The sequence below is a fragment of the Coptis chinensis genome, chromosome 4 (genome assembly GCF_015680905.1).
Source record: "Coptis chinensis isolate HL-2020 chromosome 4, ASM1568090v1, whole genome shotgun sequence".
Classification (NCBI taxonomy): domain Eukaryota; kingdom Viridiplantae; phylum Streptophyta; class Magnoliopsida; order Ranunculales; family Ranunculaceae; genus Coptis; species Coptis chinensis.
The window spans coordinates 102,933,107-102,951,601 of NC_141459.1; the positions used below are offsets into that span (position 1 = coordinate 102,933,107).

An 18,495-nucleotide genomic window follows, 5' to 3' on the forward strand; every position below is an offset into this window, starting at 1 on the left:
TACTATTTTTTCGTAAAACCAAACACAAGAGCAAATTGTTAGGTGCGATCGAAGTATTTGTGTTTGAGTGTTTTTTTTTTTTCGTTGTTGGTTACTTGGTTTTATATATAACATCTTTATTAACTTATATTACGAAACATACTTACACCAACCAGGTCACTATAAAATAGATGATTAGTTATAGGGGAGTATAAAACCGCATAGAAGCATAGCCAAACTAGATTGAGCTGTGATAGCGAATTAGGTAGATTACTTCGCTGAATTGTTACCTTCTCAATACATACATCGATTAAATGTTGAAAAACTGAATTTTTTACCAGCATGGAAAGCTTAGCAGAGAACTAACGGACCACAGGCCTCAGTTTTGGGCCTACCGCCTCTAAAGAAACAGGCCCGGGCCCGGTTATGTGGGTGCAAATATCATAAGAAACTGTTTTGTATATAAACCTTGGTTTGTTTTCAGTTTTCTGACTCACTTTCTTTTTGCAGAAAAGAGGACAAGGAAAAAAAGAGGTTAGGTGAAGAAGAAGAAGATGAGGCCATCGGCAACACCAACGTACTTGTTCGAAGCAGAAGATTTCGGACCAACGGTTATGATGGACGTGGACGACAGTGATACTCTCGAGATGCTCGCTGATGGAATCTCTCATGTTGAAACTAAGCTTGCTGATTCTGATTTCTTCAACTCCTTTGAAGATGACTTTGATGATGCTGATATCAACTGATTATTATTCAAGTGTTTCCACCAGAACAAGGATAACAATGTAATTACGTACTTCCCCTAATTTTTAAATATTTTAGCAGAGATTTGAACTGATTATGGTAGCATGTTTTTTATGAATCTATGAATAGTAGTTGTTGAATTGTGGCAATGGGGTTGTTCAGTTTGTTGCTAGGGTTAGAGATCTCTATGCTGTGTTCAATGGATTGGTTAGTTCATTTGTTGTTGCTTAGTATGTTAGTTAGTTCGTTTGTTTGTTCATTTAGGTGACTATGATTTAGGGAAATAGATACACTAGATATAAAACAGTGGAAGAGGTAGAGTGAATGTAGAGGATAAAGAATAAAAAGACATCTCTGCAGTGTTTTCCAAAAAATGCATCACAGCGTTGAGGCTCATTGTCTCTGCGAGGCATTTAGGCAAGCCTCACTCCAAAAAAAAAAAAATTAAGAGAAAAAGTATGCTGTTTTAATGAAATTACTCTACCATGAATAAGATGTAGCGAGGCTAACCCGTCATGCTCTTTCTATGAAAACCTGAAAATAAGTCCAAGTATATATCCAAACAGATAGGCAAATAACATTATAGAATAATGCTAAAACACAAATGTTTAAGTACTTAACTAGTCAAATAAGTCTCAAGCACATAGACATGGTAGGTTACGTTGACATGGGTAGGTGTGTCCGTATCGGACACGGTAAAATATCAAAATTCGAGGTAAATTACATACAATATGTGTCCGACACGGACATGTGGATACGTATCCGACACGGATTTTTTTTTCAAAATATGGCGTGTCCATGTAACCTAACTAAGAAGTCTAGAAACCAGACACTCACTGACGATAGAGTCACAGACATGGGGGCATTTAGTCGTTAAAGAACATGTTAGGGTTTAAGTTGTCAGAACAGTGGGAAAAATGGACAAAAAATAATAATAATAAAAAAATTAAAAAAAGAGAACAAAAGAAGAAGAGGTTTATCTGGGGTAAAACCCTACTTCCAGTGAGGCTGAGCCTCACCAAGCCTCAAAGCGCATGGCTCACACTACAGCCTCACAATATACATGTATAAGTTTTTAAGGCTTAAGGTGTGTCTCGAGGGTTGAGGCCCCAGTTCATTTTATTTTATACCTTGGATCTGTGGGAACATGTGGGCTATAGTCTAAAATGGAGAGAAAAATTAGCGAGACTGGTGATGGTTTAGGAGAAAGAGGGGGGTGTTGAGACTGAGAATTAGGGGAGGGGAGAAAAGAGAGATAGGAAAAACAAATTTCAAAACAAATGAATGTGTACCTCTCCCTAAAACATAGCACAGGTATACCGATGTTGCAATTGCAAGAAGCGGCCCAAATGGGGCACCTAGGCCTATGGTAGGAATCTATAGTTTTAATGGTCTTTTCTCACAGGATCTTTTATTTGTGAGAATTGTATTTATTTGCGGGTTGGAGGTAGGTATAGCACTCCTGCAACAATGGAATCAACTCAGTCCATAGATTAGATATACTTGCATAGAAAATCTTAGAAAGACAATAGTAGAGAAGTGGTGACTGCACAAGATTGACCAATCTTTCTGTTCAGTTTATTCTTTGATTAGGCTTCTACTTTTCTTTAGTCTGCAAGCAAACCGAGCTATTGCTAGTATTAGTCCGTGAGCAGACCCAGCTTTTGTGAATATCATGTGTTATAAAGTTCTTAATTAATTCTTTTTTGCAGGTTGTTTATGGGTCACTTGAATAGAACTTACTGTAGTTGGTAATGGGGTTATAGGATTTGAATAAGTTTGTTTTTAGTCATAACTTCATAAGGGTTTATTTAACTTTGTTTTTGTGGTTCATAGCTACATCAAAAGGATTGATTTCCATTTTCGTTGAATTAGGATGACTTGGATTCTCCTGATTTTCCATTGGTGATTTTAAATTGATTTTGCATTATTGCATAGAATTCAACTGTCAATGAAATAGATTCCCCTAGTGGGAGGGAAAAAAGACCAGAAAGAGAAAAAGGGGTGAACAGTAGAAGATAGGTAGAGGGGCTTTAGGGGATGAAGAGGATGAATGATGTATAGGAATAAGCAGAGATATGTGGGCATACATGTGGTTATAGGATTAGTTAGCAAGAAATTGTTGATTCTGGTAATGGTAATAGGAGAAGAGAGGAGGGGGAGTTTGAGATTATGATTGATGGAGAGAGGTAAAGGGAGAACACGAAAAACACGTTTCCAACAAACGAATGTGTAACTCTTTCTTGGCCCCCTCTCCTTGAACATAACACACACTTATACTGTTACTTACATTATGATGCATAAAATAGGGAACCTTAAACCTAGGGTGAGAATCTAGAACGATCATGGTCAGCTCTCACATATCCTTTTTTGAAGCCAAAGTTCTATTTGTTTGGGGGGTTATGAGTAATTGCACTTCTAGACTTATATGAAATAAAGTCAGCCATTAGGTTAAGATTTACTTGTCTGTTTGGTAGTATGTTTATGAATGTATGAATAGTAGTTGTTGAATTGTGGCGGTGGTATTGTTCAATTTGAACTAATGTCTTTTGTTTTTATGAATATTTTGACCAGAATATGTTGAATTTGGTATTGGTTTTTTGATTTGAATAGATTTATAAATGGTAATTAGATTATGGGTCATTTGGTGCTGTGGTTTGAGTTTGAACTGAGTTAAGTTTTGTAATTCGGGTTTTATTTACTCTGTTGCTAGGGTTAGAGATTTCTATGCTATATAGAATGGATTCCGTGTAGTATTCAACTGTAGTTGACCCTTTATTTAGGGAAATACCTAGTGGGTGGGGGGAATACTAGAAATAATGAAAAAGGGGCGAAAAGATGTAGGATAAAGAAGAATAAGAATAGATCTGTGGGAACTAGTGGGTTATAGGCTTAAATGGGGAGAATAATTACTGACAGTAATGGTTATAGGAGAAACTAGAGTGAGGGGGAATTTGATATTGAGATTGATGGAAAGAGGAGAAAATAAATAGGAAAAGGCTACAAGCAACTTTCAAGACAAACAAGTTTGTACCTATCCCTAAAACGTAACACGGTTAAACTGAAATTGCAAGAAGAGGGCATAAATAGGGCACCTAAGGCCTAGGGTAGGAACCCATAATTATAATGGTCAGTCCTCACGGAACTTTTTTTGTAAGATAAAATTGTATTTATTTGTGGGGGTGTGGGGTAGTTATAGCACTCCTAGTGCAATGGATTCAACTCAGCCAATAGATTGGGATAAACTTATGTAACAACTCTCAGAAAGTCAATAATAGGGAAGTGGTGTCTGCACAAGATTGGACGATCTTTTTGTTCAGTTAATGTTTGATTAGGAAAATTTTAGTAGTCTGCAAACAGACTGAACTCCTGCTATTATGCGATTGGATTGGGGGTTTAAATACTAGGGAAGTGGTGACTGGCACTCACTGCACAAGATGGACACTCTTTCTGCTCAGTACGTCTGAAGTCTTAGATTATGCTCACTAACAATGCGATCTAGTGGAGGTTTACAAAGCAGAATTGTTTGGGCTGGCCCACTCGTCTTACTCTGTTTGTCTTCCCTTTCCTCTTCTCTTCTCCAGCTCCATCCCATTCCCCTATTCTGAGCAATTGTAGCCCGCCTCTCTCTCTCTTATTTGCCTTCAAGGACGAGAAGAGTACCTGATGTTACCTTCTTGAGCGTCCTCTGCTCTGTGACTATTGTAATATAGTTTATACATATTCTCCTTGATCAATAAGCTAATATTTGTTGAGAGAGATTACAGAGTTTTTAGTGAGTGTCATTTAGTGTTGGAGAAGTTTGTTTTTTGCTGAAGGGAGACGGGAGCTTTGACTTCTTCCTAAAGATGGAGGTTTGAGGTGCAAACACATGAGCTAAAGAATTAGGGCCTTAGGGGTATTTGATGAAGTGACTTTGGAGGTCCCGGGATTAAGGTCAGTGTTCATCAAGTCTTTCCAGTTGTTGAAAAAGCCTGGTTTTAGCTTTAATAGTTTGCGACCAAATCTCCTTCCATTTCATCACAGAAACATGGATGAGCATTTCTAGTTTACTTTTCTTGCGTCCCTTTGTATTATTCATTTATTTGTTATTGAAGTAAACTTTACTAGTTGTTCATTCCAAAATATTGTGGACACCTTCAATGTACTATTTTGTAGTATTCTACTGGACTGCCGTCTGCTGCCTGCAAAAGTCCTTACAGTTACAGAGGATTCCCAAGAGCTGTTTGTTGTGCTGAACACAATCATCGGTTGTGCTCAGTGGTGGCCGCCTGAGCTGTTTCCTTTAACTAGAGAAGGTAGCCTTTCGAGAATCACATTGCTATTTTAGAAGGAAAGGCGGAAAGTTTTCTTTCTTGCACGAATCCACGCCATATATATTGTAGAGTTGTCCGTGTCCGTAAGATAAAAAGAAGAGATCCGACAAGGAGAGATCATTCTCTCTAAATTTAGTGCGCAATTCATATCGGCCGTTGGATGACATGATCATACGGTTTGGTGTGGTTTGTCAGTTGTGGGCCATGCAACAATCTCGATCTCGAGAAGAAATTTCTCCATCCAACGGCTATTTGCCTTGATCTCTCCAAATTTAGAGAGAATGATCTCTCCTTAACATTTGCCTAAAAATAATACATAAATAAAAAGTATGTTGTCAGAGTCAGAGTGTCAGACTAGTGAAACTTGTTTTGTTTACAGGTTAACTAGTATTACCCCCCCTACTAGATGAGCCAATTAGGATTTTCTCCAACTAGATGGGGAAATTAGGGTCTCTCTCTAAAAAAAAAAAAAAAAAAAAAAAAAAAAAGTCAGGTTTTTTAATTGGATGAGGGATTACATTTTAATTTAGAAATGTGATTCTCGTTTTTAATAGGAGAAAGATTCCCGTTTTAATTAGAAGTGCAAGATTTTTTTTTTTTTTTTTTCAATAGGAGATGAATTCACATTATAATAGGAGAATGATTTACGTTTTTTAATTGGATGAGGGATTCCGTTTTATTTTAGAAGTGTGATTTCCGTTTTTAATAGGAGAAGGATTCTCGTTTTAATTAGAAGTGTTAGATTTTTCTTTTTCAATAGGAGATGGATTCACATTATAATAGGAGAATGATTCCGTTTTTAAATTAGAGTAGGGATCCCATTGTAATTTAGAAGTGTGATTCCCGTTTTTAATAGGAGAAAGATTCTTATTTTAATTAGAAGTGCTAGATTTTTTTTTTTTATTTTTCAATAAGAGAAAAATTCCCATTATAATAGAAGAATGATTCCCGTTTTAATTAGAAATGCTAGATTTTTCTTTTTCAATAGGAGATGAATTTCTATTATAATAGGAGAATGATTCTTGTTTTAATTAGAAGTGCTAGAATTTTTCTTTTCAATAGGAGAGAAATTCCCGTTTGAATAGGAGTTGATGACATGAAATTTTAAGAGAGCTAGAAAAATACCTCTCGTAGCTTTAATATTAATGTATAGATATTAAATTCTGTAGGATTGCGTGTGTCATTTATGTATGTCGACGTAGCCAGCCCGATATATATATACTAGAAGTAGACCCGTGCATACACACAGGCTTTTTTAAAAATTTGCTCAACAATCATAATTATACATATATAAATTTTCTAACAAATCGTGATTTATGTTTTCGTTATTGTTATCCCGTTTTAATTTTCTTACAAATTGTTTTAATCAAGTCTTAAAAACCCGTTTTAATTTCTCAATAAATTGTTTTAATAAAATTTTAAAAACCCATTTTTTTATTTGGGGATGGACCCCATTTTAATTTAGAAGTGTGATTTCCATTTTTAATAAAAAAATGATTCCCATCTTAATTAGAAGTGCTAGATTTTTCTTTTTTCAATATGAGAGGAATTCCCATTATAATAGGAGAATGATTCCCGTTTAAATTAGAAGTACTACAATTTCTTTTTTCAATAGGAGAGAAATTCCCGTTTTAATAGAAGTTGATTACGTAGAATTTTAAAAGAGCCAGAAAAATACCCCTTGTGGGAGCTTTAATATTAATGTATAGATATAATTGAAGTGTGATTCCTATTTTTAATAGGAAAAAAATTCTCGTTTTAATTAGAAGTGTCAGATTTTCTTTTTTAATAGGGGATAAATTTCTATTATAATAAGAGAAGGATTCTCGTTTTAATTAGAAGTGCTAGAGTTTCTCTTTTCAATAAGAGAGGAATTCCTATTTTAATAGGAGTTGATGTCATGGAATTTTAAAAGAGCTAGAAAAATACTCCTTGTGGGAGCTTTTAATTTTCCAACAAATTGTTTTAATTAAGTTTTTTTTAACTCGGGCCGTTTTTTAATTAGGGGTGAGATTCCATTTTAATTTAGAAGTGTGATTTCCGTTTTTAATAAGAAAAGGATTATCACTTTAATTAGGAGTGTTAGATTTTTCCTTTTTAATAGGACGAAATTTCCATTTATAGGGTTAAGGCAGACCCACACCAGTTACATCGAAAGACTCTAGCCTAAAGGCTTACATTACTCGAAGGCTCATCAACCCCAAAGGAAACCTAGCCCGAAAGCTCTCACCGACCGCCTCCACCTTGTCCATGAAAACTTGTTTTCACTCCTTAGTCCAGCGATCATCATAGCAACACCCTTGTTACTAGCCTAAAGACTCACCTGGCCCGAAAGCCCATCACATAATTACACAAGAAATAAATTTCAACCAACACTTGGTGAGATTCGAACTTGCAACCTCTCCCATGAGGAAAGGGGTACACAACCAATTGAGCTAGAATTAATTAGAATCCCAACCAACTTTTGTTATCTTAATTAACTAAAAGATCACAGTAATTAACAAAACACCATAATAAGAATAAAAGTAAACTAAATAACAATAATAGTTTGATAAAATCATGTGTAATAGTAATAAAAACAAAGTAAATAATCTCTACACTATATGATAGCCGGGTTTTCAGGAACCTCCTTTTCACCATTGAATAGGCAATTTGTGATATCTCTATTTGAAACACCTCAACTCTCTCACACAAATTAGAACAAGCCCCTCCCTACCTATTAATAATTTAGAAGAACATACCTATTAAATTATATAATTATCCCCGATTTCCGTCATTGAAATTAAAACAAGTCTTCTTTTATTAAAAATTTAGAAAAACCTCCCTAATGTCACTTAAATAACATAGTTATCCTCTATTAATAGATGAACCTCCCCTATATAATTACAATTACCAATTATAATTAGAATCCAAAGAGACCATACTATATAAAATTTCTAACTTTCTTTTGCAGGAGGGTAGGATTTAATAATATTTTGTGCAGGAACGCAGTCCTACCCTTATATAGCAGTGGATATCGGTATGTTTTAATTCAATTACTTAGTTATTAAAACAAGTTATTATAACGAGTTAATAAGATGGGAGTCTTGCTTGGGAAGAAACTATGCCAATTGAAATGACGGAACTACTTGTCTTCCAAGCTGAGAATGATTAAATTATTATATATTTAAAGTGTTAGTTGGATAAGTAAATATTGGAAAGGTTTATATGTGGTTAGTCTACTCATACCAGCAAATTTCATTTTGCTGACCCATGTTTACTTTGTTTTGGCAACGTAGGTGTGTTATTGGGAACATATGTGGAAGGCAGTGGAACCACGACATGTGATTTGGATTCTTGCCTAGAGTAGTCCGTTAGTTCTTTTATTAGGTCTGATTCTTATTGAAAGGATGTAATAACGTAGTTTAAATTTTTAGCATGACATGAGAATAAAATATTGAAGACTTTTATTCTTAGAATGTTATATTGATGATTTTTGGGATGGAAGATAGTCTTTAATAAAGTGATGGTTGAGAAAGTTTGGAGATTATTGTTGTTAAGTTGATTCTTTATGATGTGGTATTTTCGGTTTTGGCTTGTGTTGTATCCACCCCGTCATAACCTGGGTTTTTAGACAATTGAACATAGTGATGTTTGAGATATTTATATTTCAAATATTTATTTTGTAATTGTTTAGAAATTCGGGCAGTGACAGGAGGGAAAAGTAAACCACACTATAAGCAAACATCCAGTAGAAGCATTAAGATAGATGCTCGCCTTCTGTCATTTACAAATTGTAATCCATATTAATCACAATTGCATATTGTTGCAACTAAAGAAAGGGCTTAATGTGGACTACAAATAAGAATCGGTCGGATGGGGAGAAACCAAAGAAAACCTAAGAAATGACCAAAATAAAACGTACCTGAGATCATGATGAAGAAGATGATGATCGATCAAAATGGAGAGGGAGAGTGTTTGGTGTTCTATGGATTCTAGAAGGTGAAAAAGAAGTGAGGTGGAATAAGAGAGAGAGTCTTATATGGAAGTTCGAGGGGTTTTATTAATGAAAATGAAACCGAAAAATTTATAGTCCCACATCGTTTGCTAGCGCTGATTTGCTCATTGGGCTTCCCTATATTGATACCAACTCCTCAAAGGCGCTTAGGCTCAAAAAACTTTTCGCCTTGCACAACCAATAGTTTCTCCTCAGAGCCTTAAGCAACGGGAATATGAAGGTTAAAAGGGAGATAATTGTTCACGGGCTGGGGCGTTGTTGTCTTCTTGGATTTGGAAAACAAGTGGAGGTCAATCGTTATAAGCAGTCTAATAGGAATTACTGAGCGACATTTGGAGATTCCAGCCCAAGGATTGACCGCACTGTCCATGATGCAACTGTCATCCATACCTGGGTTTAAAGAGTTATATTAAATTTTCTACATGCATCATATTGCTTTATAATAATTCTAACAGCTGGGTTTGATGGTCATGGAGAGTCTTAGGGATTAAGCCCACTTTTAAAGTTTAACTATTTAAAACAGGAATTAATATGGGGGACGCGTGTGCGGTTGGGATCGTTTTGAATTAATTAAATGTTATAGATTAAATGGTTTCTTTATTTTCACACTTAATGATTTTAGAGGTTTCATTTGAGACAATTACATTTTATTATTATTATTATGAGGCGTTTTTTTTTCTTTGTGCAAAAAAAATGTGTAAACATTTATGGCGTTTTGAAACCTCAAAGTTTTTTCTCAAGTTTATGTTTATGTGGGCTTGGGATTTGGATAAGTTTCGAAATGAAAGGACCCGCCCATCCTAGAGTCATGCTAACTGCTAGCTGTTAGTGAAGATTAATAAGTAGTATGTATGGTTTAAAGTATTAAACCTTCTAAAACGTCCTTTAATTCACAATTGAAAGGAAAGAAACGTCTTTCACTTCCCACAACTCCTCTCTCCCAAATCCCAATTTTTTTTTTCTGATAATATCCCAAATCCCAAATCCCAATTTCACCATTAACAACATCTCTCTCTCTCTCTCTCTCTCTCTCTCTCTCTCTCTCTCTCTCTCTCTCTCTCTCTCTCTCTCTCTCTCTCCTTAATGAAATTTGTAGCAACTATGAACTATGAATTACTCAATTTCTGAATACTTCATTTTTTTAGAAATTGCAAGGAAGGTCTTCCGCTTTTCATTTAGGGTTCTAAGAATATTGTATAGGTTACTAATCTCTTAAATACTTCATAAGAATACTCCCTCATGATATATTTTCTCCCTCAGGTTGCTTCACAGACAATTGCTGCTGGATTTGCATCGTTGCCAATTGGTTCAGAAGATTCAGGTTACCTACACTGTTATAAGCTCTCTTACATTTCCATTACATTGAAATCTTATACGATTAATAAGAAATTATGTGTGATCAAACATTGAACTGAATTAGACGGTTGGTATTATAGTTTCTAATACAATTTTTTTTTTCTCAAGAGGTTTTTTTGATGTTATGCTATTTAAACGGATGGTATTCCTGTGAAGAGCTCTTTCTTTGAATGATAAGAAAAAAGGTTTATTCTTTGCATTTGAGAATCCGACAATTTCAGGAGTGTTATGGTATATATAGTTTTTCAATTTAAAATAGTTTTTTTTTTGTTATTCATAGTGGAATCTTACTTTTGGATCAAGTAGTTTCATATTCCATTAGATTTTTCTAGCATTATTATGTAGATTTAATATTGTTTCCCCCTTTTAATGGATTTTTGGTGGTCTTTGGTGTTGTCCAAGTTCGTTAGTGTTTTTGCCTTCCGGTGGCATGCTTTAATCGCCTTTGCTTGATAAGCGTCATTTGATTTATATATTTAATAATTTTTGTTTTTGGGTTTTCTATCTTTTCACGGACAAAACCATGTTATGAATTATTTTCTATTTTTCTAGCATTATTATATAAATTTAATATTGTTTCCCCCTTTTAATGGATTTTTGGTGGTCTTTGGTGCTATCCAAGTCCGTGTTGTTTGCCGCCTTCCAAATTGGCATGGCTTCGCCTTTGATATAGCGTCATTTGATTTATATATTTAATAATTTTGTTTTTGGGTTTTCTATCTTTTCACGGACAAAACCATGTTAGGGATTCTTTTATATTTTGATTATTGTTAGATAATTTCTTTCGTAAGTATTCTATCATAGCTATTGTTTCTTGCATCGAGATGATTGGTCGAGTATTGGGGTTCTTATAAATTTCAAGGTACAAAGTTATCAATTTAAGCATCAAGTTTCAGGTAAGACTTTGAAACCCCTCATTTATCAATCATGAATTTATTTTTTCTATTAATTCTATATTTGAAATATCATATGGATGAGAATTTAAGCTATTATTGGAATGTGGTTGTGTCCCTTTTGGATATTGGATGGTATGTAAATCTTGAAATTTTGTTTGTTATACACATTAATTAAACAAATATTGGTGTTATTAAGTGCCTTAAGTATGATCAGAATAGGGGATTGTAATATTTTTATTTACTATTTTGGGTTGTAATATAAGCATTGTATATATTATTGGCTTAACATGGCGAGCTGCAATATCTTATTGTCGATTATGGTTAGAGAATGGGTGGCTAAACTTTTAGCAAGATATTGAATTTTTCAGTGGAACTTTTTAAAATGGTTGTTGTTGGAAATTCATAGAGAATGGCTACTATTGTCAATGTCAGTTTGAGCTCCAAGTAAGGTTATAAACTTTTGAGTTTAATAGATCGACATAAAAGTATAAAACCTCTTTGAAAACCATTTCCTGATATGGCAATGACATCATCTAGCTTTTAACTTTAGAATGCCATCTCATGCCTTGGTTGGGATATCACCAAATTGACGACATCAACTGAGCAATGATTGTGTTGCTAGGCTATGCTAAATCTCCCTCACTTCTATTTTTTTTCCTTTATATATTCTGTGAGGAGTTTGCCAAGGATAGATTTGTTTACTGCAAATGTGTGTCACTATTAGACGTACTAATTTATATGAAATACGACACGAAGATTTCTTTTCAAGGAATAGTTTCTAATCAAATTGGATTTTGAGGCTTTCAACCTCACAAAGCATGTCTTAATGATTACAACCTTTGAATTCTAGCGGTGATAGATAATTAAACTCTATTAGTAGTCGAGTGTCTTCTTAGTTCGAACTATTGTTTTTCTTTGTGCTTTTGGTGTTTCGAACTTTCGATATGCAAAGTGCGATGTATCAAGGAAATTGCCTTTTGTAGTTTCATGTTTTCATTTATTCTTTAGAAGCCTATTAAGTCTTACCTAACTATCAAATCCTTTTTTTTTTTTTTTTAATCTCTTATCATTCATATTGAGACGTGATATTTGCTGACCGATTCAAAGTAGTATTTGATTACATTCAAACACATGAAAGGCGCGTGCGGCATTGATATTGGCATGAAAAGGTGGCTGATAATAAATATATTCATCTCGAGGTGGCTGTTGGTTGTAGAAATGGGTTGTAAAGATCTTTGGCTTCAGGACCGACTTTATGAATGAACATTAAAGAAGAGGCACTAATACATTGTGAGGGGGATAACACAAACATGAAACATCTTTAGGTAGTTACAATTATTTCTAGAATGGTATCACTTCGAAATGCAGAAATCAAACAGTGTTAGAAGGCAAGAAACTGGAGGCATGTTTTATGCAGAAAGGATTATTTATTTATTTTTTTAGAAGGAGCAAAAAGGAATTCAAAAAAAGCAAGTGAATATATAATTTTTTTGCTAGCTCTCAAGGGTTGTATGTTTAACATTGTAGTTAGGGGTGGGTAATGGGCCGGGTCGGGCTAGCTCGGCCCTAAACATTTAAAGCCCTTCAAATATTAGGGCCGGGTCGGCCCGGCCCTAAAGTCAGCATAGGATCGGGTCGGGCCGGGTCACAAGTCTAAACCTCAAGCCCTTACCCTACCCTAAGCCCTCTTTAAAGGCTTTAGGGCCGGGCCTATATATATATATATATATATATATTTTACTACATCAGTTTTAAAACTCATTTATATTACAAAAATGTACAATAATCTACAAACTCAAAGTCCAACCAATCTAGTAATAATCCTGTATAAGTCCAAAAATTTAAAATGCACATTCATAATCTAATGAACTGAAGTACATCGAGAGTTCGGAATTTGTTCTTCCTTGTACTCAAACCTTACTAAAATTACATTTTAAATTGAAATACATAGACAAATAATTATATTACCATTTTAAAGGAAGAAGTAATATATATAAAGAAGAAACATAATAGTTTTGGTTAAGGGTCATGGAAGTTGTTAAACTATTTGTAATATCATAAATTATTTCTATAATAGATTCAAACAATATAATATTACCTTTCTTCTAATTTAAAAGTGATTCAAGCTTTGTATATGGAAATGAAAATATTGGCTTTTGAACAAGTGATGGAGAAAGGTTTGAGATTACAAATGTCATTTTTCTGACAAAGGTTTTTTTTTTGGTTTCTATGTTACAAATGTTTGCTCTGTATTTTGCTTTAATGGTGTGGAAGGAAATCTTTAGTTTTAGACTTGGCTTGGATGTGAATAAAAATATAATTTATAAGAAATAAGTGAGAAAAGAAATTGAGAATAATAAGTTATGGACTTTGACTTGATGATCAAAGGAATAAAGTCTTATTTTTTATTAGGCTAGTGCTCATTGTTCTTCATGGCTGTTAAGTTGACAAGTTTTTGTTATATAAGACAAGTTATTGAAAGTACCATTGGGTGTAAGTGATAAATTACAAAGGACAATGTTATTTTAATTGAAAATATTTAACAAAGAGTTGGACAATTATAGTATGTGTATTTATAGTGAAAGTATGAAACAGGGCCGGTTAGGGCTTGGTTAGTGGTCGAGCCTATGTTTTAGAATCTTAGTTCTAACCCCCGCCTCTAGAAGGCATTGTAGGTCGGCCCGGCCCTAAACTCTGTGAGGGCTTTAGTTGTGAGGGTTTTATAGGGCTTAGGGTCGGGTCGGTCAGGCCGGGTTAGGGTCGTTAGGGCCAAATTCCCACCCCTAATTGTAGTTGACACTATGACATTAAGAAGTGAGGGTTGTTGGACATGGTGCTGAAGTCAGGGTCAAGGAGATTAAATGGGAACTACCTGACCAATCCATGTAAACAGGGTCATCAAATGACATTCGCATAGCAGGTTTTGGGGTGATATATACAGACATTTGCCATACTTCAGCGCTATGTATGAATATTAGTATTAACACAAGCTTTGTTGTTGAGTGTTTGGCGATTTTGAAGTATATATCGAGGAGGCCATCAAAGGGTTGAGGAGACTATGGATGGAATAAAACTATATATGGCTTTGGAGGGCATATGGATCTTTGGAGGTCATCAAAGGGTTGAGGAGACTATGGATGGAATAAGACTATATGGCTACTTTGTGAGGGCATATGGATCTTTGGAGCCACTTGTAGTTAGTGAAGCCTAAATGGTTAAAGTGTTGAAGATGGTTAAAGTGTTGAAGATGGCTAGAATTCTCTCTTTCTGTCAAGTACTTGGCCTAAAACAAACTTTTTTATTGGGTGTCACACTTGGCCAACAAAATTATGAGATTACAGTTGGTAAACCCACTTGGCTTACTAGGTGGGAAATGCCATATACAACATACTTGAAATTTTTAAAGCAATTAGAGAGGGTATACAACTCTCTAATTAAAACTTTGTAATTAATTTTTGTACTTATTTAAAAACAATGCATAGTGTTCAGATTTTTAAGTACTACTTTGGTGTAATTGTTTGATTAGTCTTTTTTTTTTTCTTTAACTTATACTTTTTTTTTAATAAGAGAAAAAAAAAATACCCATCTTAAATTCTCTGCATCTCTGCATCTCTCCTCTTCACTCTTTATTTCTGTATTCTTCACCATTTTTTTTTAGGAATTTCGATTCCTCAAACCAAACATAGCCTAAAGTAATTTGAATAAATTCATCTGGACTTTTTATTGTTTGATAATGACTTGAGATTTGCTACAATATTTCACGTTTATTCCCATTTTATGAGCAGATCGAGTTAATGGAATACAAGACTTGCAAATATATTCCCTGTCGAAGATTGTATAATATTTTGCTTCAGATTTTGTGATAGTGACGCAACTAGTGGTTATTGGACAGTGCTTTAATTTGAGAATAAAATTATTAGACAATGCTTTAATTTGGGAATAAAATTAGTATATGAAATTAGAATGACAACAGAATCGTGTGTAAAATTGAACAATAATACAGTATGGAGTCTGGACTGATATTTGTCTCCTATATATTATTTAAAAGTTGTTCTTCTTTCTTGAGAGTAAACTTGCATGCTAAAGTATTTGAATAAAAATGTGCCAACCACAAGAACTTAGAGTAATATAATTAAAATACAAAAGAAACTGCATACTAAAATTGACGTGTCTTACAAATATATATTTTTTCCATAAACACTAAACAAATGATATTGAGTGAATTTACTGAATTATATTAACCTTTATTTTTCTGACCATAATGTGCATCAAGAAATGTAAAGACAATCGTGCCGAAGGCACGGGTTATACCTAGTGTATATATATAAGCACGAAATGTTGTTGTTGTTTTTTTTTTTTTTTTGTTTTTTTTTATACCAAACAATTTTTTTTATATCCATAATCAGTTTTTTTTTTCTTCGATAATACCATTTCATTTCCATTAAATTTCAAAATAGAAAAGATTACATCTTAAGAACAATGGTGGAGGCTCGATCTATACCATTAAAAGTAGATGCCCATTTGGCTAATGCATGAGCCTCCCCATTACCAGTTCTGTTAATCCAACAATGTTTTATAGAAAAAGGAAAGTTATTACAAATACTTATAATAATTCCTAAGATAGAATTACTAATCCATTCAGCAGAATTTGAACTGGTCTTCTTCAGAGAGTTGATAACTGACTGGTTGTGTGTGTCCTGGAGAGATTTTCTGCATTAGTTTGCAAGCCATTTCTGCTGCAAGGAAAAGCAGGAAATGTTTTAGAAATGTTTATGTTATATATTCAGCACTAGTGGGCTTTTATGTTAGGCTGTGAGGCCTAAACTCAAGTGCACCAAGCCCACAGTACAAGAAAGTGGTTTTTTGCAATGTCCGAAAATATTTCGAAAAATGTTCAGAAGCACCCTCATTGGACTAACACAGACCGACTCCGAGTTATATAAATATGCGATGGAGTTGAGCCTTTTCATAATAATTGTGTTTAGAGTTGTTTTCGATCTGCAAGAGAAGAAGAAGAAGAAGAAGGGCAATGGTTCATCTCTGGAGACATGTTCCTGCGGCAACAAGGGTGATGGAGTTTCCAGTAGGGCAAGAACATTACGAGCTATACGAAGAAATAGGAAAGGGTGGTGCTGCAACAGTGTACCGTGCGTTGTGCAAACCTTTGAAGGAGACGGTTGCGATAAAGATTGTTGATTTTGATCATGAAGACCCCGACAAGGTTGCAAAAGAAGTTCGCCTTATGAAACTTGTCGACCACGTTAATGTTTTAAAAGCACACTGTGCTTTTGTTATCGGCAATGATTTATGGGTTGTGATGCCGTTTATGGAAGCAGGATCGTTTCAACACATACTTAAGACAGCTTATAAAGACGGATTGCGAGACGAGGCGGTTATTCGTACTGTTCTATATGAGGCGTTGAAGGGTTTGGAGTATCTTCACGGGCAAGGGTGTATACATCGAGATGTCAAGGCTGGAAACATCTTAGTCGACTCACATGGAGCAATTAAGCTCGGTGATCTTGGTGTGTCTGCTTCTCTTTTTGATTCTGGTGATAGGCGACCCAAAAGAAATACAATAACAGGGACACCTTGCTGGATGGCGCCAGAGATCCTGGATATGGAAGAAGGGCATGGATACGACTTTAAAGCAGATATATGGTCCTTCGGCATCACAGCCATAGAGCTTGCCCACGGTCATGCTCCTTTCTCAGAGTATCCTCCTGTGAAACTGTTTCTTACAATCCTGACAGAAGATCCACCGCGTTTAGATGATATAAAAGACCAGAAGTTCTCAAAGCAATTTAAACAGATGATTGCTAAGTGCTTAGTAAAAGATCCATCAAAAAGACCTTCAGCAACAGCACTTTTGAGGGATCGATTCTTTAAGAATCACAAGTCTAGTTGCGTACGAGCACTTGTGGAGAAGATTCCTTCTATTGTTGGGAAGATCCCGAAAACAGTGAAGGTGAACGTAGAACATATGCAAGCACCTAGTAATATTCAGGATGTGCAAAAGGAGGAGATATCGCATAATCAGTACGAAAGGGGAGTAAGCAATTGGAATTTTGATATAGAAGAACTGAAGGCACAGGCAGCCCTTATTGAGGACGAGGAGGAAAGTTTTTCTGCTGAAGCATTTTCAGAAAATGGCGACCAGGGAGACAAAGATATTAATGGCCGAAATCTCCAGCAAAATGGGCGATCGATCAACGTAATATCAAAAAACGCTGACTTAGACAAGCTACTCGGTTTTCATACCTGGTGTACCAAAGGAGTTGCAGTGATGAGCTGCTAGAGGAAGCGACCACAAATCAGGATTTCGGAGCCTATTCTCCCATACTAGAACTGAATCCTCTTGCTTGTAATTGAAAAAAGAACTACGTGTTAGCTTGATCCTGTCAGTGGGGTAAGGCTTTATGTCCCCCTCCATGGTACGTAGGCAGCCCAGAAGTAACTTGGGTTCAGCACCAAATATAAAATAAAAATAAAAAGTTCAATTCTGTGCAAATTTGTGAACATGTATAATTTCAGATCCTTTTTACCCTTCTCTTTTTTAACATATACAAATATTTTTTGTGTGTGGACTGCAAGTGATTCACATGAAGGATAGTATAAATATAAAAAAACACTATTGATAATCATAACTGAGAAACTGACGTTGGGACCTTTGGATGAAAATCTTAAGAAACAGTACCTCATTACAACTAAACAAGAACTTTTCAAACTAAGCTGCAAATACTTTTGGCTACATGCCTACATTCTCACAAGTCTGAGGATCTTTAGAACAACACACTGCAACAGGTAACATAAACAAAAACAAAGGCCATCCTCAAGCAGTGCAACCCTATAACAGTTTTGTCCATTTCAGATATTCATCATCCTTCCGTCCATTTTTATGGCATCTGAAGCCAGGATCAAGAAATGTGCATTCTTCCGTGTATGAGTGATGAAGATTACTCTCGTCTCGAACCCATCTTCCTTTGGTATAATCACAAGTCCTTTAAGACGAAGTTGGATTGTTTTGTCGAAAATCTGATAAGATACTAGATGGAATCCTGTTACTCAATAAAAAAAATTTGTGGCAACTACTACCTGTGGTCTGTGGAAACTGCTACACCGCATGTGGGTAACAACAATGAAATCTCATCTTCAATTCTCTTCTCTTATGTGTTTGAATATCCTTCCAAGTTCAGACTTATAGGTG

At 35.0% G+C, this 18,495-nt stretch overlaps 1 protein-coding gene across 1 annotated transcript; it reads left to right on the forward strand.

Annotated features, from left to right (window-relative positions):
- Positions 1-16,127: 16,127 nt before the first annotated feature.
- LOC147506450 (uncharacterized) lies at positions 16,128-17,838 on the forward strand. The gene has a single exon (XM_086604258.1). The coding sequence runs from the start codon at positions 16,318-16,320 to the stop codon at positions 17,584-17,586; it is 1,269 nt and encodes a 422-aa protein (XP_086460384.1). The 5' UTR covers positions 16,128-16,317; the 3' UTR covers positions 17,587-17,838.
- Positions 17,839-18,495: the final 657 nt, after the last annotated feature.